This window comes from Dysidea avara, chromosome 12 (assembly GCF_963678975.1).
Source record: "Dysidea avara chromosome 12, odDysAvar1.4, whole genome shotgun sequence".
Lineage (NCBI taxonomy): Eukaryota > Metazoa > Porifera > Demospongiae > Dictyoceratida > Dysideidae > Dysidea > Dysidea avara.
Genome location: NC_089283.1, coordinates 11,583,128 through 11,609,866, shown reverse-complemented (window position 1 = coordinate 11,609,866; position 26,739 = coordinate 11,583,128). Strand labels below are relative to the sequence as shown.

Here is a 26,739-nt window from a genome sequence, read left to right as displayed (position 1 = left end):
AAAGCAGAATTTCAGGGGGGTCTGGGGGTGCAACCCTCAGAAGCTGCAGGAATTTTGCAACGTAAAGGCTTGAAAACAGCCTAAAACTTATGCTAAAAACAACAATGCCAACCTATACTGCAACTTTTACCCCCAAAAAATTAAACTTATTTTTCAGCAGCATGGTCCCCCCAGGTAACTAGTTACTTTGTAACTATTTTATATAACTAGTTACTTCAATAAGTAACTAGCTTTGTAACCAGTTACAACTTCCTAAACAGTAACCAAGTTACAATAGTTATATACTAAGAGCACTTTAAATTTTGTGCTACAGCCAAAACTTTGTAAACACTTTCTGTGTTCTGTTCTCATGATTCAGCTTGAGTATACAGACATAACCGTTGAAACTGAGCTGAAATGGCTACAGAATAATTATTTTCAGAAAGTACATATATAATTATTATAATATATAGTTCTTTTCTCCCTTGTTCTGGGAAAAATAATCATATTACAAAAGTTAATAAACAAGTGTAACTTATTTTATGAAAGAAACTAGTAACTAGATACTTAGTTACATTTTAAAAAGTAACTATAAGTTACATGGAATAAAAGTAACTAGTAATAAGTTAATTTTTTGAAGTAACCCAACTCTGTCCTTAAATATAAGAAGGCACATGTACAGTGGTCACATTTTGCTTGCAAAGTTATTGAGGGAAATATGGATATGTGCTCTGAGTTTGATCAAATACAGAACCGAGGCAGTATGCAGGGGTCTGCAAGGGTACAGCCCCCAGATTAGACTTGTGCCAATTATGCTGATATAAATTTGAGCATAATAGGCTAGCAAAAGCATCAAGCATTATGCCAGCATAATAGGACGATTTTCAAGAATTTTTAAGCTAGTAGACTAAAGTACTTTGTTTTTTTAGTAGCTTCAATTCACACCTTACTGTTGATATATTTGACCACCAGTCTTTCCTTTCAGTGATTCTTAGAAGGTAAGAGCCTTTCCTCCTTGCTCTTTCTGCGCATTCACTATTAAGCGAGTACCAAAAACAGGCAGTGTTGGAAAGGCTACCTGGTTTAAACTAACAAAAATTTACATAATACATTCAAGGAGTACCGAACACAATATTTAAGGAAATATAGTAGCACTCAAATAATTTCAAGTCTAATATACTAATTGTGTGCATGATAATGTTAACTACTTGAAGTACTGCACAGTGAGTTCAGTTATCCTCAGTTTCAGCAGTGTTATGTGTGTCAAGAAGAGACTCTTGAAAAGTGTGGTAGCTAGTACTTCTCTCACTGGTGTTTACTGCCACCCTATACAAAAATAATCTAACTACACACCTGTAGCTGGTCACACACAACTTGCATGTTACTCTTCACAAACATACAATCGATATCATAATTATGCAACCTATTTTATTAGTAAGTACAAAATACATAACTAATTAATAATGCTACAGACAGCAGTGTAGATATAGTAAAGCACGCGTTTATTTATTTAGTAATTTTCATAGTACGCTGGCAGTTCATTTTGAATTTTACAGATGTAGTAAAAACCCAAGAGAAACTTACAGAACAAATTGGCAAGAGTTCATATCAGTGAAAATGTAATGGGCTATGTAGAATAATTTTTAAAACTTCATTTGAATGTCCTAAGTACTGAACTATTCTAAAATTTAAAAGTGAAACTAAATGAAAATTTCAATCTAAGTGTGACAGCAAGGCACAGTAGTAACAGTTTTAATTGAGTCAGTTAAAATTTATTCTGCACACTATTGTTGTGATGTCTTGGCTTATAATTTAGTCTAAATTTTGCTGTTTGGAGAATTTACAGAAGTATCTTATGACAGACACCCTACCCTGTACCAGTTTATATGACTGAAGCAGGTGTGCCATGATCAGATTTAATATGTGTATACAAGTATAAAAATAATAATTATGGTTAGTCCATGATAGGGAAATTTCTGGAGAGTGATACTATGTATTATATCAATTACCATTATACCTACGTATATCTGTTGTGAGTGCAATAACAATGAAATATCATCCAAGTATACAGGATAGCTATATATAACTGTTTTAAACTCCACTACGTGGGAGCTTGTGGATATTACAGTGAGTTCACATTGGTGAGCACAATTATTATAGTTAACAGATTATGTGGAGACTTAACTTTGTATATAGCTACTAGAGAGACACTATATACAGGCTATAAATTACAGCAATGGACAGCATCAGTGTCCAGGTATGCCTTGCCTTTGTCACATGCTGAGCAAGGACAAAAAAGATAAGACAGGAAATTGGCTTCATACTGGTGTGTTATAAATTTTCCAAAACTAATATATTTGGCTATTTGCTTCATTAGTAAACAATACCCTTCATGGTTATTATGATGTAACAAACTAGTCTGGGTGACCCCACTACACAGGGTGATAAGTTAGTTACACTGGGTGATAGATAACTTAGAAGAGCCACTACCTGTATGGTGGTTGTCATCCAGTGCAGCACTTTAACACACAAATCCAAAAAGTGCACAGTGCTTGAGAGCAAGTGTACATATATCAAGTAATTGTTAAATATACTTAGGCAAATTACCTTGTTGAAAGTTCATCTTCAATTCTGTCATCATTTCTATCATCTTCATCAAACAAAGCATCATAATCAACAGCATTCAACTCATTATCTTGTTTACAACAAAGATATTTGTTGTACACCGATACTAAAACAAATCCAGTAAATGCAATTAGAGGGACAATTACCAGCACAATCACCAACTCTGTATTGCTGGAAGCAAATGTGGTGTAAGACAACACAGTGTTTACATTAACAATTAAAACAACTGTCAGCAATATTATTCCATCCAGAGTGTTCAAATTACCATTCTTATAAGGCAAGACTGATGTATGAACCATTGCAATAATAATGCACACAATATTCAGCATAAAAAGTCGATTGTAGTAGTTTCTATTTTCAGTATATACCATTGTTATAATAGCCAGTCGACACAGCAAATAAAAAGCAGCAAATGTACGACGGTTATCTTTGAAACATCCTTGATACTGATCTAGTAATGGTCGTATCCTTGCAAAATCAACTTTGTAGCTGATAAAAGGCTCCAAGATTAGTAAAAGTGGGAGACCAATCACAATCACTATTTCACATACTATAGCAAAGCAACCATACAAGATATGTCGACATTGGAAATAAGGCAAGTGAGGTGAGGAGTAGGTATAAACGCCTTGGACATGGTGAAAGATTAACGGTCTTAATAATTCTAATGAAGTAGATGCTATAGATGTATAGGCTAAGAGCAATATAAGACAAATAGCACGGATAATGCTCCGACCAATTAACATAGAAACTCTTGGTGAATACCTAGCTACTAAGATGATTAGCAATAAAATAAACAATATAGCAATTGGATGGACATAATGAAAAAATTGTTGGTCTATTCCACTCCACTGGCTACTCTTAATGAGGCACAGTGTACCAAGAAACTGAGGTGTTAGCTTTGCAAAGCTAGAAAAAATAGTGACAAATCTAAACAATCCTCCAGTTACTAGCATATTTTCTTCTATCAAGATGTCAATAACACTGTAAAAATAAACAATTCCGTATGCATATCCCAAGCCAACTTGAAAATTGAAATTTGTAAGAATGATTATAACAGCTACCACTAATATCCAGTACATAAACGACAAGATAAGCAAAAGAGCAGTCTTTCTTGTAGAACACTGATTCTCGTTAACACAAACATCAGAATCAAATGATAGAACATGATTTGGTTTGCAGCTACCACAAGCAGGACCACATCTGTTTTTTCTACACTGTCCATCATATTTTAAAGGTAATGTGCAGTAATTAATAGTGTTACAATGCGTAAATGTGCAGTACTTTTTTGGACAAAAAGTAGTAGTGGTCTTGTTTTTTACATTTCCAATCCAATAACCTTTCTTTATTTCTGCAGATGTGTCACTGCTACAGACTATGACATTTTCTTTACTATTATAGCACATACAAGTTTGGAGTCCAGATTCACTGTAATATTTAAATCCTGGTATGCAGGTAGCCAACTCTACAGTTAGGTTTACGGATACTACCTTTGCTTCAGCATTAAAAAATGATTTAAGTAATAACGTAACATTAGTGTTGCTAGAAACAACATCTTTTCCAACAATTGCAACACCTTGAAATGCTTCACTAATCAAAACAGGATTGTGTCCAGTAATGTAATATCCACTGCAGTTAACACAAGTTACATAAAACTGCATGAAACCAGCAGGTATGTTGAAATAATTTACAACTTTTGCTGGAACATTCAATGCTTGGCCTAGCATGATATTTTTAACAATATAGCTACCACATCTAGTAGTACTAGTACTATCAACACATCTTGTGGAGTTGGGAGTAAACAACAAGTCATAAGGAGATGTACTAATTTGTTCAGTATAGTTGCTGGAACCATAGTTGAATTGTGAAAGATAGTAAAGGACAGAGTTTTTATCTGACGAACTTGTATTTAATGGATAACCAGAAGGAATGTTAAAATACCAAGACTTTCCACCAACTGCAGCACTGTTATCAATAAAAGATATATTTGACAGATCAATATTTGGTGATACATATGAAAAAAAACTACTATAAAATTCAACAATCTTTACAAATATTGCCCCTCCATAAAGTGTAGCTTTGTTATTATAAAAATGTAATATTGGACTACGCCATATTACCAATGCATCATCAAAATATATGGCACCTCCCCTAATACCCTGATTATCTCTAAAATAACTAGTTCCTCTCATATCCACTTGAGACTTTGAGATATACAATGCACTTCCTGAGTTATTTGTGAAGTTCAAAGATTCTAGTATCATATATCCTGTTATCTCACCCAGTATAGAAACTATACCAATAGTTCTATCAGTTGTCAAAATGTTGTGGCTAAAATAACACTTGGTAACATGAAAAGAAAAGAATCCATCAGCAGTTGCAGTCTTGACATTAAAATAAACTATGTTCACTGAGCCTACACTATTGATAACAAAACTATTGCTTAGGGTAAGACTATCAACTAGCCCTTCAACATACAGTCCATAATGAAAAACTTTTAAATTTTGCAGAGATAATTTATTCATATTCAGAATACAAGCATATTCTGTATCAATATAAACTCCATTGTACTGAGTATCTGTGTTACTGCCACCCATGATCATAACATCATCAAACAGAATTTGTGTCTTCTGTGAATTAACTGCAATATGTAGTGCTAAAATATCATTGTCAATAAATTTTGTGTTTCTTATCGATATACTACTATTTATAGCATTGACTGGGAAATTAACTGTACCAAATAAGGTACTTCCACTGTTATGAGAGAATATAGTGCTCTCTAACTCAACACTTATTTGATTTTTATGTGTTTGACAAGAAAGAACACAAGTCCCAATATTGTTGGTAAACTTAGAACCAGAAAACTGAAGCATGGAGTGTTTAGCCAGGTGTATGTTAGTAAAGTAAATTTTAACCACAATACTACTCTCCATAGCATTATCATGGAACCATGTGTTGTTGAATAGCACATGGGCATGGGCGGTTTTGAATGCAATGACATTAAAGTAGACAATACTACCATTGCCACCTTTGTTGTATGTAAATTTTGAATTTTCTACCACAATAGTTGATGCATCCACAACATTGACATGCAGGCTATTGCCGTCCACAACAGATGAACTTTTGCCATTATTAGTGAACATGACACCATAAAAGAAAATGTGCAATTGTGATGGATGGAGTAGCACTTCTTTGGGAGCTCCAGCTATCATCATTCCACCTCCATCAGTATTAGATGGCATGTTTGATGAGAATTCAGATTTTTCAACTATCAAATTCCCGCTAGCATTTGTCACCAAAAGTCCCCAGTGAACAGAAAACTGAAACGTACAGTTACTTATCTGAATATTGTGTGGATTATTCCACAGATACACACCTCCTTGCAACTCGACAGTACCAGCACTACCACAATTGCTCCATACAATGTTTTCAATTACCACATCACTACAATGTTCACATGATAAACCACCATTGTTGTCACAAGTGACATTAGTTCTGTTTCCTTCATGACCAGTTATTCTGATTCTTTTGAGATCTTTTAACTTAACAACTGAGTTAAGAGCCACAGCATCTGATGTTATACTAATCATCATATCATTGCCTAAGTTGTGTAAGGCACTGGACAATGAGGAACACTCACATCCTCCCTTACAGCATTGCAAAGAATCACTTCCATTCCCATTAACAATGATTGCAGCTTTATAGGAAATATTTCCTTGTGTGCATACCACAGCTTGAACTAAAATAGTGAGGATGATAACAATTGAGTTGAAGATCTAGAAAATTGAAGAGATATTTTACTGTATTACCGAGTATAGTAGTACAAATAGAAGGAAAAATTAGAAATTTTTAGTTGGATGGAAAAATCAGTTGGATCAGGGATCAAAGAATAAAAAAGTAGTGAAACAAGGGAATAGCTAAAAGATAGTGGAACAAGGGAGGTTGCCTATACAAGGGTGTATCCAAGGTGGTTTTCTAGATTTGGTGGTAAGTTATTGATGTAGGAGGTCTGGGGGAACAGCCCCCAGCTACTGACAAATTTTGTACATTAAGATGCTTCAGAATTTATTAGATTATGTATGCTCTATGAATAATACAAACCATTTATATGAGCTATTTTATGCTTAATTAGCTTCCTAGTTCCCTTTAAGCCCTGTCACTATGGTTTATGGCTGGTCAGGAGTACTGTAATGATCCAAATAATTTATATATCCAAATTCTCCAATTAAAAACTCAAAACTTTTGATTTAGGTACTTAATGTTTCAAATTAGTCTACATTATTTTAAGTATACTAGTTTAAATAGCAATTTATTATGAATGTTCTGTTAGGGTAGTTTTGACTGCTCTATACATCTGACTGCTCTATTAGAGTATCTCAATCTTCATTAATGCAATACTGTCTTGTTCTCCGTCAATCCCTAAGTTACCTAATACACTGTAACTATACTGCTCTGCTCTATTGCCATTTTTCTGAATATTTGTGCAGATGGTTTGGTGTTCATGCTGCAAGCCTACAAGTTAAAATTTCAAATGGGGTTTCCAGAACCCCAGGAAATCCCCTAAATACGCCCCTGCTATACCTGCAGACATACTAATGGACATTTAATCCTTATACTTCAGTACATAAAACCATGACTTATTATTAACTAAAATTAACACCCATTACAGTATTATATCTGCAAGTATAGGAAACCTCTATTGTTTCACTTTATTCCCTTGATACTTTGATCCCTAATCATTCTAAATTTTTCCTTCTACTTATTTGTTTACTTTTACTTCTTTATAAACTAATGAACCAGCACATATATACTGCATGAAAAGTGGCACCAGGCATGCACTATACAATTAATTTGCGACTGAACACACACCCCAATATTCAATTATTATTACTGAAAAGTGCAGCAGCCATTACACTTCAGCTATGTTCCACCTGTTACAGTAATACAAACAAAGAACAGTATGACAAACGCCTCTGTAATCACTACAGAAAATATGGCACCACCATAGCCACAGGGAAGCCATATCATGGTACCGCAAATTGACACCTTGCGTAGTCAGCAAAAAGATCTGGGACACAAAGGAATACAAAGGTAAACCTGTGATGTGTGTATTGTATGTACTGCGGTTGGCGAAAAGGCACGTCTCAGGATGAAGAGTGAAAACACCAAGTTACAGCCTTCTGCATTGTTGTTCTTGGCTAAAGGCATCAATTAGTTGGTTAATAAAAAATTCAATTAAATAGATTTCTAAAATTCCATAGAAATTTTATGGGTTGGGGTTGCTCTGAAAGCATTTTTGGGCTTGGCTATGGTTAACCTGCTGCACAGGGTAATGCCAGCAACTGTGTTACAAGTTGATAATGACTGGTACAAGTTACCATACCTGCCATTGCTGGGCAATGTAGACACTTTTGTCATGTCATTGCAAAATTTATTGACGACATGTCACAATATATAGCCTGATACTTAAAATGTATGCTTTTTTTCCCTTTTTTTTTCAGATGAGATTTGTATACATACATCACAACACAATGACACATGGTTACATTGTATACATTCTCTGCATAATAATGCACAACCTTATAGGCTGGTTTCCATATAACCACAAACTGCCTGCATTATTGCCTGAGTCAGAATTTCAACAGTAGCCTGCCACTTGCTGCGGTTAGCCTGTGACCATAGCTGAGATGGATTAACAGTTCGCTACATTTCTATATTTTTTCTGTATTTTATAAGTTTAGCAAACCTTGGAAATGACCCAGGTAGGCCTCAATTTGTTACAACTCGGCACATTACAGGTGTTTTAGTGACACTCTACGAAGTGTGGCATACTCATAGGCATCACGTTAAGCTTCTTCGTGTTGAACAATGCCGGCATTTTCCTGCAGTGTTTGTTTCCATTAACAAATTGTCCTGCCTGTGATGCCAGAAGAGCCAGAAAAGTTGAACCTCTCTCAACTTTTACGGTGGCTGGGGCACAGTTGTTGAGATACTGTATTTAAAGGTACTGGGCTATATACTCTCTTTAATACTTTTTACCGCAGGGGAATCCTATTTCTTCGTTTTAAAAGGAACTGAGCAACATCTGCTGCACTGGAAAGTGGAAACATGTAGGAATCTGTGGCATATTTACTGCCGTTCAATAACTTGATAGCCTTTTTAATAAGATTCAAAACACTGGCCAGTTCTTCTAAAACAGTTAACTCATCTGCTGTAGGTATCAGAGCACAATCATAAGTACAGCACAAGCTGCAGCTCTTTGTTCCAATATCCTCTCAATCATAGATAATGTGCTACCACATCTTGTAATACAGTTCTGTATTAACTTGTGTTTATCTGCTGCTGTTTGTAATTTTGTAGGATCAATGAGAAAAGCCAACTGATTTATGGCAACAACCCAATGCTGCTGATACTCTCCTAACATCAAAACATTTTTTAACTCCCAGTTGTAATGTGTGCTCTATACAAGGAACATGTAATATTTCCAAGTGATACACACAAGCATTCTTTATAATGCCACCATTATCAGTCACAGCAAACAATACCCTCTCCCAAACTATACAATCTATCCTGTATTGCTGTAATTATTCTGCATCATGGCCACCTGGAACTTCTACAGTCTCTAAACACTTTGAAATGAATTTAAAGTCTCTATTGACAAAATGACAGTTAAGTGATAATTAGGAATGATTTTGATGTGACCTTGACCAAATATTCATTGCCATGTTGGATTCAATGACTAAGACTTTAGAGATTTGACCTCTTCGCTATTTTCCGTCCTGAATTTCTACTAAGCACTTGAAATTGTGGCTCTAAAGTATGTAATAGCTTGCAAACTCCCATTCACTCTACAGCGTTTATTGGCTGCATATCTAGGCATACAAATTCTGTGAAAGTGCAAACTAATTCCTTGTGGCAACTACTGGATCAAGGAAACCGATTCATACTCTGTGTAAACTGTAAAATTTTTACTGGGAGGGATATATTCTAAATTGAGCTACTACTGCTCACAGTACTCAGCTCACTAACCTGCTGCTTCTTCTTGAATGCAATAATAAATATAGATGGTGCCTTTCCAAATGATTAGAAGTGTTCCCAAAATACCCAACCGTACGATCACACTCTTGGCAAATAATTAACCATTTTCCAATCTGCTATCAATTCACCTTCTTCAAAACTGAAATTGGTCAACATGGTGCTTGTTCACGGGTGCGGCATGAGGCATGGCAATGCCATCTTGTAAAAAAAATCATGTTTTAGTAGGTGGATTGCATGCAGTTGCGACAATAATTCTAGCTATCATATTGCAACACAAATATTTATATCATGAAAATATGGGCACTAAATCTGCTCAATAGCAAGGACAAAATACATATGACTGTTTCCCTTATTAAACAAATGTATATTAGATCAATATTCAAATACACATACGTAAAATCACTTTTAGCCATACATTTTCTGTAGCATTAAGTAGCTACTTCGCAGGTTTTCGAATCATTTTGGTGAGATCCACTAGCTATATAGCGAGTATCAAGTGAAAAGGAACCATTACTGAAATTTTAGAAGCAAAATCTTGTAGTGTATGCAGATGAAATAGGACTTATTAGTTTAACAACAAGGACTTGTTACATACAATGTATATGGTCCATGAAGCCTGACTAAAAGTGAACAACAGGCAAGGCAGTCATCATGATCAGAAAGCCTGAGCAATGGTTAGGTAGTTGATTGGAAGATACTAATGCTTGTACTGTGGACTATAGAGATCTTTTGAAAAATTGAAGAATGCATATATTTATGAATTACTGTTACGTATGTGAATAGCCACGATAATTTATGGACTACTGGGCATATAAACCATTTGGCATTCTATTAGCATCTCAATAACTATCAGTACAAATTGGGTGATGAACAGATTATATTGTTTAATAGTTTACATGAGTGTTGTGTTGGGAGTGTGGTAGTCTCAGCTATTAAATTAATTGCGGCTTCATTCTGCTTCCACCACAGAAGTGGGCTAACCTCACATGCCTCTTCATCCATTTATTTTATTATCTCTGCTTTTGCTGTTCAGCAGAATCAGGATTAGAAGAAAATTTACCGCATACATTTCCGATCAAGTACAAGAGCTGTTTTTCCCCTCGTAATTTTATAGCTGGGTTGCTTCCTTCTGGTCTTTCATTTTCTTGTTTTTTAACAAAAGTATTATCTAGTACTTCTTGTTCTAGGTGCTAAAGTAATGGAACCCTCTCTTCCAGCCATCTCTTCATTACCTATATAGATAAGATGGCAATTTAAACCTTTGGTCAAGAAACACTGACACATTGAGAAACATTAAAGCAGCTTCAGTGTATTGCTTGTGAAGGTTATCAATCATAACAGTTTACATTGTCTTCACCAGCCCTAAATCTTGATCAGAGCACACCAAATGATCATCTAACAATCTGCGTAACAGTGACCTATCTGTGGATATAGTCACCCCTAACTGCTTCAGTTATTTGTGTTACTGGTTTCATAATTTCAATGAACTACTCAAGGGTAACAGATTCACTATCAGTAGGCAGTAGGTCTCCTTTCTGAACAGCACACAAAGCAGCACTTAATGGCTCTTGCATTACTATTATTCTTTCAGCCATATAGTATGCTGAATTTCACCTAGTTAGAACGTCTTGTACTGAACACAACTCATCATAATGTAGATCAATTTACTTTTGACATAGCATAAACATAGACTTTGTGGAGTGACAAAAATGACTCACTAACCATTGACATCTAGCTAAAGCATTGGAGACTGCTGGTAACTGTAGCACAGCCTCTACCGCTAACTGTAGGCAGTGTGGAAAACATGGAATTCTTATCCATTCCATCAATTCCATTGCAAGAACCATATTAGATGTATTATCAGTAGTTGCTGCAGATACATTGTCAGGAAAGAGATTTCATTCAACAAGTACATTCCAAATTTCTTAAGCAATATTCACTCCTGTGTGGGATTGCACAAATTCCTTTGTTCCTAACAAATGACTTTGGAGATCAAAAGCATGACTAATGTAATGAACAGTAACTGCTCCATAGTTGTCTCCCTGGTCATCTCAGCAGTTCCAGGAACATGAGAAGTGCTAGCACTAGCAGACCTTAGTGAACTCTCATCAAGTTTAGCTTCCCTGAAGTGGGACTCTTTAAGATGTTACCACATATTAGTGGTGTTTCCAACATATGAAAAATCTTGAGGGCAGAGATTGCAATTCACTTGCTTCCGTTTCTTCTTATCTGGCTGTAGTAAGTAGAAACTTTCCATTTTTAGCTGGGAAAGCTAAAATAATTCCTTACTCTGTCCGTGGCTCCTTCAAATCTTAACAATTTGAGCAATTGATCTTGTGGCAGACTAGGCGATTCATCCAGCAGCATGACCACATTATCTGTCGCCATTTTTTATTAATGAGGTGACAAAATTTCAGTCATGCACGTAATTGTAAGGCTACGGGTGCCGCGATAAATTGCTGTGCTTGTTATAGAATCGATTGCGTTGCAAACATCTCAGTTATTGTGATGATCAATTAATTGCTAATTGCTCAAGCCTAGTCTATTTAGTAACTTTCTGGGTGTGATACATGTAGAGCAACTCTGTGCAAAAATAATGATGATGCTAGAAACCCAAATTTTGGCATGTGAATATGGTCTAAACCAATGCCATGTAGCAAATTCCCCATACAATTTTCGGGGCCATGTAATAATTGGTGTTATACACCAGTGACACAATAGACACCTGATTCCAGACCAGATTTGTAAAGAGTAGTGAATGGCAATTTAAATAAGCTATAGCAGAAGGAAATTAGAGGAAATTTAAGCACATCATTGTGAGGTTGAAAATCACTTTCTTGTCTGTGGCAATCAAGTGGCAGGTATTTTGAAGGAAACTATCGCAATATAGTGGCATTCTGATTTCTTGACACCCATTAACCACATTAGTGGTTACACTGAAATAAAAGCATTGTGAATTAGCCTTGCAGGTTGGTTTGCAATGTGTTTCCATGATTAAGCACAACAATGTCCGTTATTGCAGTACTTCTTCATATTATGTAACTAGCATTGGTACCTACACTACGTGCAGGGACCAAATTATAGCAACAACCAAACATTAAACATCAGTGCCATGCATTCATGCCCTGCAGTATGCATGGTGATATCATTTTTAATACCACCATCTTGCAAAGTACACACTGTATACTGAAATGATGGGTAGCGTGCAGGTACTCCTGAACCTGCAAGAATTGCAGTAGCTAAGCTAACTACTGTAGTAATGTGTAAGCTTATAACACACAGGTGAGAACAATGTGGATGGTTCTAGTAGTACCTGCCCTATTATGCAGGCTATACATGTAGCATCATTTGATGATAATATAATGACCACAAGACATTAATTTATTGGTACCTGCCCTACACTGCAGAAGTTGCCATACTGCATATTATATGTTGGGAACATAGCTAATGTAGTGGAAACCATGTATTAAAATTCATTGTTGCATGTATAATGAATATCACTGTTAAAGAACATGAGGCCATCCTGCAAGTACACTGAATGATGTGAGCATACATATAAACAGTAGAGCTGTGTGTACGTATACGTAGCTACATAAGCAAAGACAACTGTAAGGCCATACATATATAACATTTAACTTACTGACAACGGAAAGAAACTATAATATAGGATGCAGTACATGCCTATGGTGCAGGCTGAGCTTTGTATGCTAACAGTACTACACTCCCTAATGTTCCTTTTACTACACTACAACCTATTGTCATCACCTCTACCCTCCATGATCCCTACATTTACAGCACTACTACACTGTATGATATTTTGAGTAAGTTACTACTGACTATTATTACCTACTAGCATTGGTACCTGCCCTACATGCAGGACCATTTCACATTCCACATTAATCACATTAAAGATCATGTCCTAAAGTAGCATGCATGCATGGTGATTTCTAATTGTATAAACCTTATTCGACCATCATGTAAGCACTAATAAAATGATGTGAACATGGGGTTAACTAAACAGCAGAATTGCTAAACCAATAATTATCAAAACATATGCAAATTATGTGGTGCTGTCCTTATCATGCAGACACTGTAATAATGTGGTCAACAAAGAGTATTAAAGCAGTTGTAGCTATACTGCAAGCAAAGGTTTGAGCAAACTTAACGCACAGGTACACACTTCGGTACACACTTCCTTGCCATAATTTAGGAATAAGAATTGGAGTTACAAAGAGAAGACACTTACTGTTGTGACATATAGACATTTGTATATATTTCCTGTATGTATGTTTGTAAACATAAGTGTTTGTATGGTGTGCTTTAATAGAGAAAGACTGACTCATGTGATCGACCACGCTATATTCTACATGGTGTCAGAATAATGAATCTACAGTCTCCAACCCCATTTTTGTTTGCTAACAGCAAAGAATGGCCGAAGTGGAAGCAGCGCTTTGAGCAGTATTGTCAGGCGTCAGGACTAGCAGAGAAAGGCGAAAAACACCAAGTCAGCACTTTGTTATATTGCCTGGGAGAAGACGCGGAGGAGTATTGGACACTATCCGTATCTCAACTGATGATAGAAAGAAGTATCAGAAAGTTATTGAAGAGTTTGACAGTTATTTCAAGGTGAAGAAAAACGTAATTTACGAGTGCGCTCAGTTTAACCAGCACAGCCAACTTCCAGGAGAATCGGCTGACTGTTTCATTACAGAACTTCATACTGTAGGTTAGCTGAGAACTGTGAGTTTGGAGGAATGAAGGATGAGTTAACCCACGACCGCTTAGTCATAGGGATTTGAGACTCCGCCTTATCAGAGCGTTTGCAGCTAGAACCAGAACTTACTCTGGACAAAGCTAAGAAGTCAATTCGCCAACGAGAATCCGTCAAAACCCAACAAGATATCTTGCAACGATCGCTTATCAAGCAAGAAAGCAGTTCTCTGGATGCAGTAAAACAGTTCCCTACCAGGAGAAAGTTGCCAGCAATTCCACCAACGTCAGATAAACCCACATTCAACAAATGCTGAAGATGTGGCACTGGAGCACATCCTCGACAATCTTGCCCAGCAAAGGATGCGACCTGCTTTAGATGTAACAGGCGTGGGAACTTCAGCTCCCAATGTCTTTCAAACACCATTGCCACAATTTCTGTCACAACAGAACAACCACTTAAAGAACAAGTTCTACAGTATGAAGACGTCAAGTATCTTGATACAGTGGAGAATACCAATGGTAACATGTGGGAAATGCAAGTGAGGATTGGACAGAACTTGATAAAATTCAAAGTGGATACAGGAGCTGAAGTTACGGTATTGTTTGAGGCCACATGGAACAGTTTGAACCAGATAGAACCTTTGCAACCACCAGACACAACACTCTGCGGCTCAGATCGGACCAGACTGACAGTTTTGGGTAAGATATCTCTTACTCTTACACACGAAGGATCCTGTTGTACACAACCTGTCTATGTTGTAAAGAACATTACAATGGATTTCCAGCCATCAAGGCTTTGAAGTTGTACAATCTGTTGATAATAGTACTAGTATTGTTTCACAGTACCCATCATTGTTTACTGGCCTGGAAACATTTTCACATGAGTACAAGATCAACTTGAAGCCTAATGCTCAACAACATGCATTAAGTACACCAAGAAATATCCCACTTGCACTAAGGCCAAAGGTACAAGCAGAACTACAGCGCATGGAAAGCTTAGGTGTTATATTCTGTGTCAAAGAACCTACCCCTTGGTGTGCAGCAATGGTGGTTGTGCCAAAGGCTTCAGGTGCAGTTAGAATTTGTGTGGATATGAAGCCTCTTAATGAGAATGTTTTACGGGAAATACACCCTATGCCAAAGGTGGACATTACCTTAGCACAACTGACAGGTGCAACATACATAACACCATGACTCTGATGCTAATCTGGACTCTGGACTAATCTGGATTCTGATGCTAATAGTGGATTTTGGCAAATCCCTTTAGCCACAGAATCCAGATTGTTAACATTCATAACACCATATGGGCGATTCTGTTTTAATAAACTCCCATTTGGCATAACAAGTGCACCAGAAGTATTTCAATGTCAAATGAATGAAGTCCTCTCAGATCTCCCAGATGTACTATGCCACATAGATGACATACTGGTTTTCGGGAATACTCCAGATGAACATGACTCAAGACTTCAGGCAGCTCTGGAATGGATTAAAGCAGCTGGAATTACACTGAATGGTGAGAAATGCAAATTTTCTCAGCCACGAATCACATTCCTTGGCCATGTTATTGAAAAGCAGGGAATTTCACCAGACCCAAGGAAAACAGCAGCTATTTCAGCCATGAAGCCACCATCATCCATCACAGAGCTCCAGAAATTCATGGGAATGGTTAATCAGATGTCTAAGTTCTCACCAAGCATCGCTCAAATTTCTAAGCCGCTTTGTGACCTACTAAGCACCAAGAATTCTTGGGCATGGATTGCTCCCCAAGAAGAGTGCTTTAGGAAGCTTAAAGAAGAAATTTCTTTTACCAGAGTACTAGCACTTTTTGAAGTTGCAGCGAAAACCAAAATCTCTGCAGATGCATCTGCTTACGGCTTGGGAGCTGTTCTCCTACAGCAGCAATAAGATAAATGGTGCCCTGTTGCTTTTGCTTCCCGTTGGTTGAGTGAAACAGAATGTCACTATGCCCAGATAGAGAAAGAGGCACTGGCATTAACATGGGCATTAGAGAAATTCTCAGAGTATGTGCTGGGAAAAGTTGTTCATCTGGAAACGGATCACAAGCCCCTCATCCCTCTTCTAGGGCAGAAAAGCTTAGACCACCCCGTGTCCTGCGGTTAGACTCTGACTCATGAGATTTCAATACACTATTCATCATGTGCCAGGCAAATCATTGTATACTGCAGACACGCTGTCTAGAGCTCCCCTTTAAGAAACAGCAGACAAGTCTGGTTTAATCCCCAGTGAGACAGAGCAGTTTGTACAGTCTATCACAACAAGTTTACCTGCAAGTGAAGAATGGCTAGAAATGTATGCCAAAGCTCAAGCAACTGACAAACTCTGTATACAACTGATCGAATTCTGCACATCAGGGTGGCTAAGTAGGAACCAACTAAGTAGAGAATTGAAGGATTACTGGAGATATCGGGGTAGCCTCACCCTCACCAATGGATTGTTACTGTACCAAACTCGCATTGTTGTACCATCAAGTTTGAGGCAGCAAACACTACAGAAGATACACCTTGGTCATCAGGGAATACAAAGATGTAGACTCCGTGTTGCTTCTTCAGTATGGTGGCCAGGAGTCACTAGTGCAATAGAATAGTTTGTTCTAGGGTTGAAACAAATAGTTCGAAGCTTCATTTGGTTTTATAACATTTGGATGCTGCTTTACTTCACCAAAGCTTCGTCACCATGGATACTAACAAGTTAAACCAGCTGTACAACTATTTCACTCCTTATGGAAGCTGCTATTTGGTTATTTTTTGGAGTAGTTATACTTTAAACAATGGTTATACTGGAGCTATAACAAAGTGTAGGGAGTTTGTACTACAGTGTACACCCTAATAACCATCAATTGTATTCATTAATTGTTGACATGACATCTGTAACAAAGCTTCAGTAACATTTTCAAAAGAAGCTTCGGAGGATGTATGTGTACATTCGATCCAACCCTAGTTTGTTCAGTCATGTCCATCATGCCAGAAACTTACTGTTCCACCCCAAGAGCCTATGTTAACAACACCTCTACCCAGCTACCCATGGGAACGAGTTGCTGCTGATCTTTTCGAGTTAAAACACTGTACTTACTTGTTGGTAGTAGATTACTACTCGAGATTTGTAGAAGTGCAGAAGCTTACATCCACCACCTCCTCCAGCATCATAACACACTTAAAAGCTATTTTTGCCAGATGTGGTATCCCTGTGATTCTGGTTACTGATAATGGGCCTCAGTTTGACTCACTGGAGATGAAGCAATTTGCCCAGGTGTACGAATTCCAACATACAACAACAAGCCCTTATTACCCTCAAGCTAATAGATTAGCAGAAAGAATGGTTAAGACAGTGAAGAAATTGTTGGAACATACAGTGGACCCTTACAAGGCACTACTTAGTTATCGAGCAACTCCCCTACCTTGGTGTGGACTTAGTCCAGCAGAATTGCTAATGGGGAGGAAGGTAAGGACAGATGTCCCCCAAGTGAATGACCACCTTGTGCCGAACTGGGAGCACGTTCAACACTTTAGAACATTAGATCAAAAATACAAGCAGGCACAGAAAGAAAACTATGACCTACGGCATAGAGTAAGAAACCTACCAGAGCTACCAGAAAACCAGCCTGTGTGGGTTGATAGCCGAGTTCAATCCAGACTGATACCAGGACAAGTGTCACACTCTGCTATTGTACCTCGATCGTATGTTGTTGAGACATCCTCTGAGAACTTAGAAGAAATCGAGCACATTTACAAACTCAATCTGATTCCCAACTTACAGAAGCTCCTACTTCGACAAACTATCCAAGGCGTGTCACTCGCCTACAAACAGGGACAGCTATCCATCCCCAAGATCGCCTACGATACTAAAGCAAATGCTTAAAGACACATATAAACATTTGTATATATTTCCTGTACGTATGTTTGTAAACATAAGTGTTTGTATGGTGTGCTTTAATAGAGAAGACTGACTCACGTGATCGACCACGCTATATTCTACAACTGTGCATGGGACAAACACACAGACAAACCAATATGTATACCTACATTCAAGGTACCTGCCCTACATGCAGGACCATTTCACATTTTCACATTAACTGCAATAACATGAATCAGTGCTTTAGGAATGAAGCATTAAAGATCATGTCCTAAACTGAGTAGCATGCATGGTGATATCATGAACCTTATTTCACCACCGTGCAAGCCTAATAATTAAAGTGATGTGAACATGAAGTTAACTAAACAGTAGAATTATGTGGTGCTATCCTATCATGCAGGCACTGCAATAACGCGATCAACAGTAAGTTGTAGTTCTACTACAAACAACTGAAGGTTTGAGCAAATACACAGGTACACTTTTCATCACATCACAAAGAACTGGAGTTACAAAAAGGAGGCTCTTACTCTAACAGAACACACGGGACAAATATAGACTGTACCTAATTGGCCTGCCCATGCCTGCCCTATACTTGTCAAATGTGCTACTGTATACTTTTCCAACAGTCCATATGTGGTGTAGCAATACCAGGATGTTATGAACTTACTACGAGAAAAAAGTTCAGTTAGAAAAAGTATGCACCAAAAATGTGTATAAAACAAAAAAAAAAAGTTTTGTCACCGGCAGGATTCGAACCCACACCTTACATAGCAGTAACCGCAACAACTTCAGGGAGGAGTTTTACCAGCTGAGTTGTTTATCATGCAGTTAGCAATGGAATGCAGCTGAAATTTTCTCTACATCATGGTCTTCAATGTGCTGTACCGGACGAAGGAATGCATGTAGAATCTTATAATAAACTTTGCAACGTAGCCAGATGGTGAGCATTTCATTCGCGTGTGAATCGTCTCGATAAGTGCACAGATTGCCAAGTAATGGTTGTCAATAGGTGACATATGAAAAGGTGGCACTGAGAAGAAAAAAAAGTTGTCATGGGCTGGAATTGAACCCTGGACCTTTGGGTTAACAGTTCTGTGTGCTAACGCTTTGACTGTTTGTTCGTGGTTTTGACAGGAATGTAGTTCAAGTTTTCCTCTACACCAACGCCTTCAATGCTTTATAGAGAACGAACGGAAGCAGGTAGCAATTTGTAACAACAAACTTGGAGTTTCCAGATGATGAGCGCTTAATTTCGTTTAAGTATCGTGTCGATACGTGCTTTGGTTGCCGAGCTAGCGGCATTGCAGATGGACGGATAGACAGACAGACAGCTTTATATATATAGATTGTAATCACCTTTGTATAGCTACTACTACCTATTATCAACCAATACAGTGGAACCTGTTAATCAAGGCACTTGAAAATAAGGACACTTGCATAATCTGGACACTTGGTAGTGGTCCTAAAGTATCCCTTAGCATGTAAACTGACCTGGAAAATCAGGAAACTTTTATAATCGGGACACTTTTGGTCAGTCCCAAGGTGTCCTTAATACACAGGTTTCACTGTAGAGTGAGAAAAATAGCATGAAAAGAACACACAACAGAAAAATCTGTTACCAAAAAGGCTGTCAAAACAAAAATAAAAGTAGTAGCAAAAAGGTAGTCGAAGAAAGAAAAAGTTGTAACCAAAAGGTTAGAAAGAAAAAAAAACTGATGCAACCGGGATTTAAACTAACACCCAAGCCTCACGCTCTACCACGTTGACTAAATGTCACTTGTGATTATAATATCTTCAAAAGTTGTTTATAAAGGCATGCTCAAGTTGAATGGAATAGGTGTTTGCATGCGGTTTACAAAGTGAATTGTCTACACCCTTGCACTAAACACGCTGTAAATGACGAATGACAGCAGCTAGAAGCTTCATTTAAATGTTAGCTTATTCCTAGATGATGAGTGCTTTGTTTGGTACCAATACTGCTTTGACACACACAGCAATTGGTAAGAAGAATGCGTGAACTCAAATGGAATGCAGACAGACAAACGGTCAGACGGCTTTTCAGCTTTATATATATATATATATTATATAGTTATACAACGGCCACGAGTGCTCTGCCTGATATAAACCCACGAGCCTGAGGGCCGTTAGGCCCAAAGGCAAGTGGGTTTATACAGGCAGAGCACGAGTACACGTTGTATAACTGTTATGTACCACTCACCTAATAGGTGGGGAGAGTCTCACAAGACAGCTGTAACACTTATAAAGGCCAGGTTTCTAACATCGATTGTGGGTAACCAAACCGGATGTTGCGATGACGTTCCCCCTGCAGTACTGCAACCACCTGAGATATTGAAAGCTAGTACGCTATGGGTTATATCACTAACCTGCATTCGCTGTTCGACTCTCATTATGTAGTGCTCAACATGCCAGCGTGATCACTCAATCGCCATATAGACTAAGCGCCAGACTAATCGCCATAGTGATTCCTTCGAGCAAAAAAAAAGTAGTTAAATAGACGTTTTAAGTAAACAAAACCCAACTACTAAACGATACTAGTCTAATTCTTACTATTCACACTGGCTAAACTCGAATCTGGTGGCATGACAAAACTGGTTACCACAATCGAACGTAAAGGTTAGTATTATTTAGAATATATTTGTTTTATTGAGTCATTGTCAAAGTGGATTACAGTTTAATCTGGGCTAAGATGGCACCAGACTAGTAAGGTGTATTAAGTACGTTTATATATATGTAGACTAGAGTTGTGGCCACCCGTGTTGGCTTTTTCGATCGTCATTGGCTGCTTGCAAACATTATACGTATTGGTGACGTTATGGCCCACAATCAACCTTTACATGTCAGGCTATAAAAGAATTCGAGTGATCTGTGAAGTGTCTTTCCACCTATTAGGTGAGGTGTCGTAGTGGTCTTCGTCACCGGCACTTGTGCTATGCTGCATAAAACCGCAGCCAGTGCAATATCTGTATATTGCACTGCAGTCGGTGTCTTATAATGCACTCGTTGTGGTCTACAAAACCGCAACCAGTGCGTTATAAGTTATAATGCACTTGCTGCGGTCTGCAGCAGTGCAATATACAAATTATGGCACTGGCGGTGCCTTTGAACTGCCCACGCAGAGTGGTACATATATATATATATATAGATTACTTCAAGAGTCTGATCTACCTACCTTTTTCATAAATTGAAGGTAATCATAGTTAAGTACATCCATACCACTAGAAACTCTTAAGAACAAGCCTTGAATTGAACCATTACATGAAAAAATAATAAAATTAAAGTAAGCAAGCTGTGAGATAAGCATTTGATTATTGTTTATCTGCAAATATAATTTTCAAAACCTAACATACTCCAATCAACTAAAAATAAAGAAAAGGATATATACCACACATAGTTAAGTATGTCTGCACCACTAGAAACTCTTAAGCACAAGCCTTGAACCATTACATGAAAAAATAAATAAAAATATAATAGCTAGCTGTGAGATAAGCATTTAATTACTGTTTACCTACAAATATATTTTCAAAACCTAACATACTATGCCATGTGGCCAACCAAAAATAGTACATCTGCACCACTATAAACTCTAAGCACAAGCCTTGAACCATTAATATATATATATTGTGCGCCTATCATTGTAATGCCCAACTACCACAGGTATGGGCCAAGGTTGGAGTTGGTGGGGGAATTGATTGCTATATTTCCCCAAGGTGGTGTCACTACCTAGGAAACATACCAATGTAAGAGTGTGTGCCTTCAGGACATTTCTTGGATGCTTACATTTGTATTACTAAAGCCCACTAGAACTGACTTGCAACTGGATACAGATCACACATGTATGATTGTGCAAATCCTCCTAATCCCGGATATCTCTACAGGGAGAATTGTGGTGGGTTGTATCACCTGTACCAGGAACTTATGAGCCGCTGAAGGCGGCGAAGGAGCATGAAACTTATGTAGCCTGCTGGGTGCCATCAAAATCCAAATTCATTAGCGATTAGTTTCCATATAAGGAAAGTAAAATCTCATTAATCGACGCCGTATACTAATTGTGCGCGACACTCGTAGCAATATATTCAAAAAACGTGGCGTAATTTGGATTGTGATGGAACCGAGTTTCATGCTCCTTCGCCGCCTCATAAGCTCCTGCCTGTACCAATACTTCAATCATAATTTTCAGGAATACAAATCCCCACCTTCCCGACCTCAGCCCGTACCTTTGGTAGTTGGGATTCAAGGATTACATTGATAAGTGCACTTAAATACATGAAAAAATAATTAAAAATAATATATCATATACCGTAGCTAGCTGTGAGATAAGCATTTAAATCCCCTATTTGGTGATTATTAGTTTCTCATCCAGCCTTTCTAATTATTATGATGCGGGCGGGAGGGTATTACCATTATGCCATTATTTTATAATATTAACACACTGATGTACAGACCTTATTATTATTGTTATTGGGGGTACAGGTAAGGAGGCAAAGCCTGTAAAAACCTGATCTATACAATCAAACTACTACAAAAATAACTATACAATATCATACTGGTAATCATAATAAAATCTATCTAGGTGTGTCTTAAACAAATTGGTTGAATGAACATTAACTGAGTCATATGGGAGTCCATTCCAATCATTTATAATTCTTACTGAATAAAAGTGACGGCGTGGCAAGCAGGTAGCGTGTGGTTTATAGATCTTTAAATCATGACCTCTTGTTATAGAAGATGATCGAAGGGTAAATAAAGATGAGCTATCCATGTCCAGCATGTTATGAAATAGTCTGTATGTGTAAATTAAGTCCCCTCTACGACGTCGATATCTGAGAGATGGTAAGTTTAGGTGGTTTAATCTGTCAACATATTGCAAGTCTTTAATTTCGCTCACTAACTTGGTAGCTCTTCTTTGAATTTTTTCAACTGACTGCTGATCGAGTATGAACTGTGGACCCCATATAATATTTCCATATTCTAATATGGGACGAACAAAGGATTTGTACAGTTGGAGTAACACGTTGGTGTTCAAGTACTCAAACGATTTATTAATCACAGCTAGTATACGATTAGCTCTTGCAGTTACTATAGCAGTATGGTTATGAAACTTCAGAGAAGAGTCAACGATGATTCCCAAATCTTTGACTGACTCAGTAGATGTTATAACATTACCATCAATACAATAATTTCCATAGGAGTGGGTGAGACCTAAATGCAAAACATAACACTTGCTAATATTAAAATTAAGCAACCAGGTTCTCGACCATTCAAACAATATATCAATATCCCGTTGAAGTTGTAAGTAATCGGCTTCACATCTAATTGATCGAAAGATCTTGGCATCATCAGCAAATAGTAAGATTGAGCTGTCCACAGATAACGGAATATCATTAACATATAATAGAAAGAGCATGGGGCCAAGGACTGAACCTTGGGGAACCCCACTAGAGACTGTGGACCAACTAGAGTGATCACCATTAAGCACAACTCGTTGCCTTCTACCAGAAAGAAAATTCTGTACCCATCTTAGTAGAGACCCGCCCATGCCATATGCCTTCAATTTCATCAGTAGTCGATTATGAGGGACAGAATCAAATGCCTTTCGGAAATCTAAATATATAATGTCAACAGGATAGCCATCATTAAGTGATTGGGTCCAGTAGTCCATTGCTGTAAGAAGCTGTGTTGTGCACGACCTGCCAGCAATGAAACCATGTTGGCTTGGAGAAAATAAACTGTTAGTGAGCATGTGGTGTGTGATATGATCTTTAATGATTGACTCCAAAATTCGGACTATAGGTGACGTTAAACTTATTGGACGGTAGTTATCAGCAGCAGAACGATTTCCCTTCTTGTGAATTGGTGTGACATGGGCGTGTTTCCAACTACTAGGGAGACAGCTACTACTAAGTGACTTTTTAAACAGTATACACAATGGAACACTAAGTTGTAAAGCAGTTTCCTTTAATGAGAGTAGAGGCCAACCGTCAGGTCCTGATGATTTGTTTACATTGATTTTCTCTAACCTGTCAAGTACAATGGATGGTGTTATATCGACATCATTAAGTGTTGGTACTGTGTGATCAAGATGAAATGAAGGTACTGAGGATATATCCTCTCTAGTATATACACTGGCAAAATGATTGTTGAAAACATTAGCCATCTCAGTGTTGGAGTGTGTCATGGAGCCATCAGCATGTTGTAGACAATTGATACTAGACTTTGATTTTAATCTGGAGTTTACATATTTCCAAAATACTTTCTGGTTAGTTTTAATATTGGAGGCGATTTTCTCTTCATATGACTTGCGAAGAGACCTTGTCAAACTACGCAGCTCATTTCTGGCTTTGCTATATAGTGAATAGTCTGTCTTTGTGCCAGATAGCTTATACTGTTTCCAAAGCTTACATTTTTTCTTCTTTATACGAAATGCTTCACGTGTCATATAAATGTTTTTCTTCTTCATTTTAAGTGCATGGCAGGGTATACATTCCTTAAGAATTGACTCATAATGAGAGGCAAATACATCCCATGCTTGATGAATGTCTAAGGAACTTAATGTATCATCCCAGTCAATAGCCTCCAGCAAAGTCCGCATCCTGTCAAAATCAGCTTGATGAAGGTTGTACCTTGGCTTGTTATCATGGATGTACTTACCATAACATGTTAAAACAAATTTGAGACAAACATGATCACTCAAACCAAGACCAGGGAGATGTTGTATATCAGATATCATTCCTTCTTCATTTGTGAAAACAAGATCAAGTAAACTGGAAGAGGAGCTACGATGTCGTGTTGGTTCCAGTACATGTTGAAAGAGATATATCTTGAACAGTATCAAGAAATAGCTGTTCACAATGAGCTGGTGCTGATGGTAATGACCAATCTATGTTAGGGTAATTAAAGTCTCCACATATTAGGACATGAGAAAACTTGAGACTAGGAATTGACTTCAGAAGCTCACACAGGGAATTAGTACTACTTAATAACTCAGAAGATGGGCTTCGATAGATACACCCAATGAGTAAATTATCACAACCTTTGAGCGAAATTGAGATCCAAATATGTTCTTGAAAGCTGGAGCCTGTGAAATGATATTCCAAGACAGATATTCTTTTTGAAATATATATACCTACACCACGAGTGCTAGTGGTTGGTTGACAGCCATCAGGATCAAAATTAAAAAACATATTGTAACCATCCAAGGATAGTCTCGAAGAAGAAATAGTGTTACAATGGCTCTTTGGCAGGATTTCGCTGATCAGAATTATATCAGGTTCATTGCCAGCAATGAACATCTGTAGTTCATCACGCTTATTAAGAAACTGATCAGCATTAGTATAAAAGACTGTTAAGGATTGAAAGTCAAAGTCAGGTGACTCACTATCAGAGTTATCGTCACTGTCATAATCACTATCTGGGGTATCAGATGTAGTGTAAATAGAGAGGTCAGGAGAAAAGTCACATTGGTCACTATAACTTAAATCAGATGTAATGGACATGGAATGGTTCATCACGCCAGTGCGAGAGTCGTCAGGAGTGTTGATTAGTAGTACCAGTGTTTGGCACTGAAGTGGTGTTACTTCTAGCAGTAGGTTTGACCTTGTCCAAATTGTCTTTCTTTCTTACTACAAACATTTCCTTCACCAGCTGATTCTACTTTTCGTGATCGCCAACTGTTTTTCGACAGTCAACTGAAAGCCTGCTTTGATGAAGTCGATAGAACACGATTTCAACTGGTACTGCAGCAATTTGCTAAGCAGTTCTCCTGGCGATATATAGCGCATTGTAGCGTTCATCAACAAAAAATTACATCAGTAATTTGGTATCACGTGTTCTTCTGAGCATGCACAGAGTAAATAATGGCTTACCATGCGGTAGCTTAAGAAGGATGCGGGCGGTGGATGATAATCACCAAATAGGGGCCTTACTGCTCAAGTTACGGCCTGAAAATCCGAGGCAAGCTAATATATTTTCAACCGGTATGCCATGCGACCAATCTAAAATAAATAAAGGCTCGAGAAAGGGATGGCCCGGCTGTAAGACGGCACGCTGTGCCACCATTTCAAAAGCAGCTGTGCCGCCATTTCAGCACAAACCTAGACCTTCGGAACTAGCTACGTACGGTTACTCACTTGAATTGCCATGTTGCAGACTAGAATTCTGGCTCCAAACTCACCCGCTTCGTATATTATACTCCAGGATATAAACTCGATATAAACTGAAAAATTAATTTTTTCATCAGTATATAACCTGACGAAAATACAATTCGGTGCTGACCGTATTAATTCTTATTCTAACGAATGCAATGATTATTATTTATAATTTACAAAGCCAAAAGGAAATCTTCGAAATACTGGCAGTGTAATTTACCTCGCGGGAAGCTTGGCGCAGGGTCCCCTGGCGTGTTGGTGCAGCACCGTTTCAGTGAGTTTTAGTATTGCTTGAGAAAGTATTACATACCGTGTTGAAGGGTTTATCTGACCCTTCTTCGGACCTAGCGGC

At 37.8% G+C, this 26,739-nt stretch overlaps 1 protein-coding gene across 2 annotated transcripts; it reads right to left on the bottom strand.

Moving 5' to 3' along the window:
- Window positions 1-628: 628 nt before the first annotated feature.
- Window positions 629-26,468, bottom strand: LOC136240874 (uncharacterized). 2 transcript variants are annotated; one of them, XM_066031939.1, is made up of 3 exons: window positions 26,370-26,468; window positions 2,587-6,377; window positions 629-1,305 (listed from the first exon to the last, which is right to left on the bottom strand). In XM_066031939.1, exons 1-3 carry the CDS (start codon window positions 26,379-26,381, stop codon window positions 1,209-1,211), a joined length of 3,900 nt encoding a protein of 1,299 aa, XP_065888011.1. In that variant the 5' UTR covers window positions 26,382-26,468; the 3' UTR covers window positions 629-1,208. The 2 variants fall into 2 exon arrangements, with proteins under 2 accessions (XP_065888011.1, XP_065888010.1); XM_066031938.1 differs by lacking the exon at window positions 26,370-26,468 and adding an exon at window positions 25,837-26,114.
- Between the last annotated feature and the right edge of the window lie 271 nt (window positions 26,469-26,739).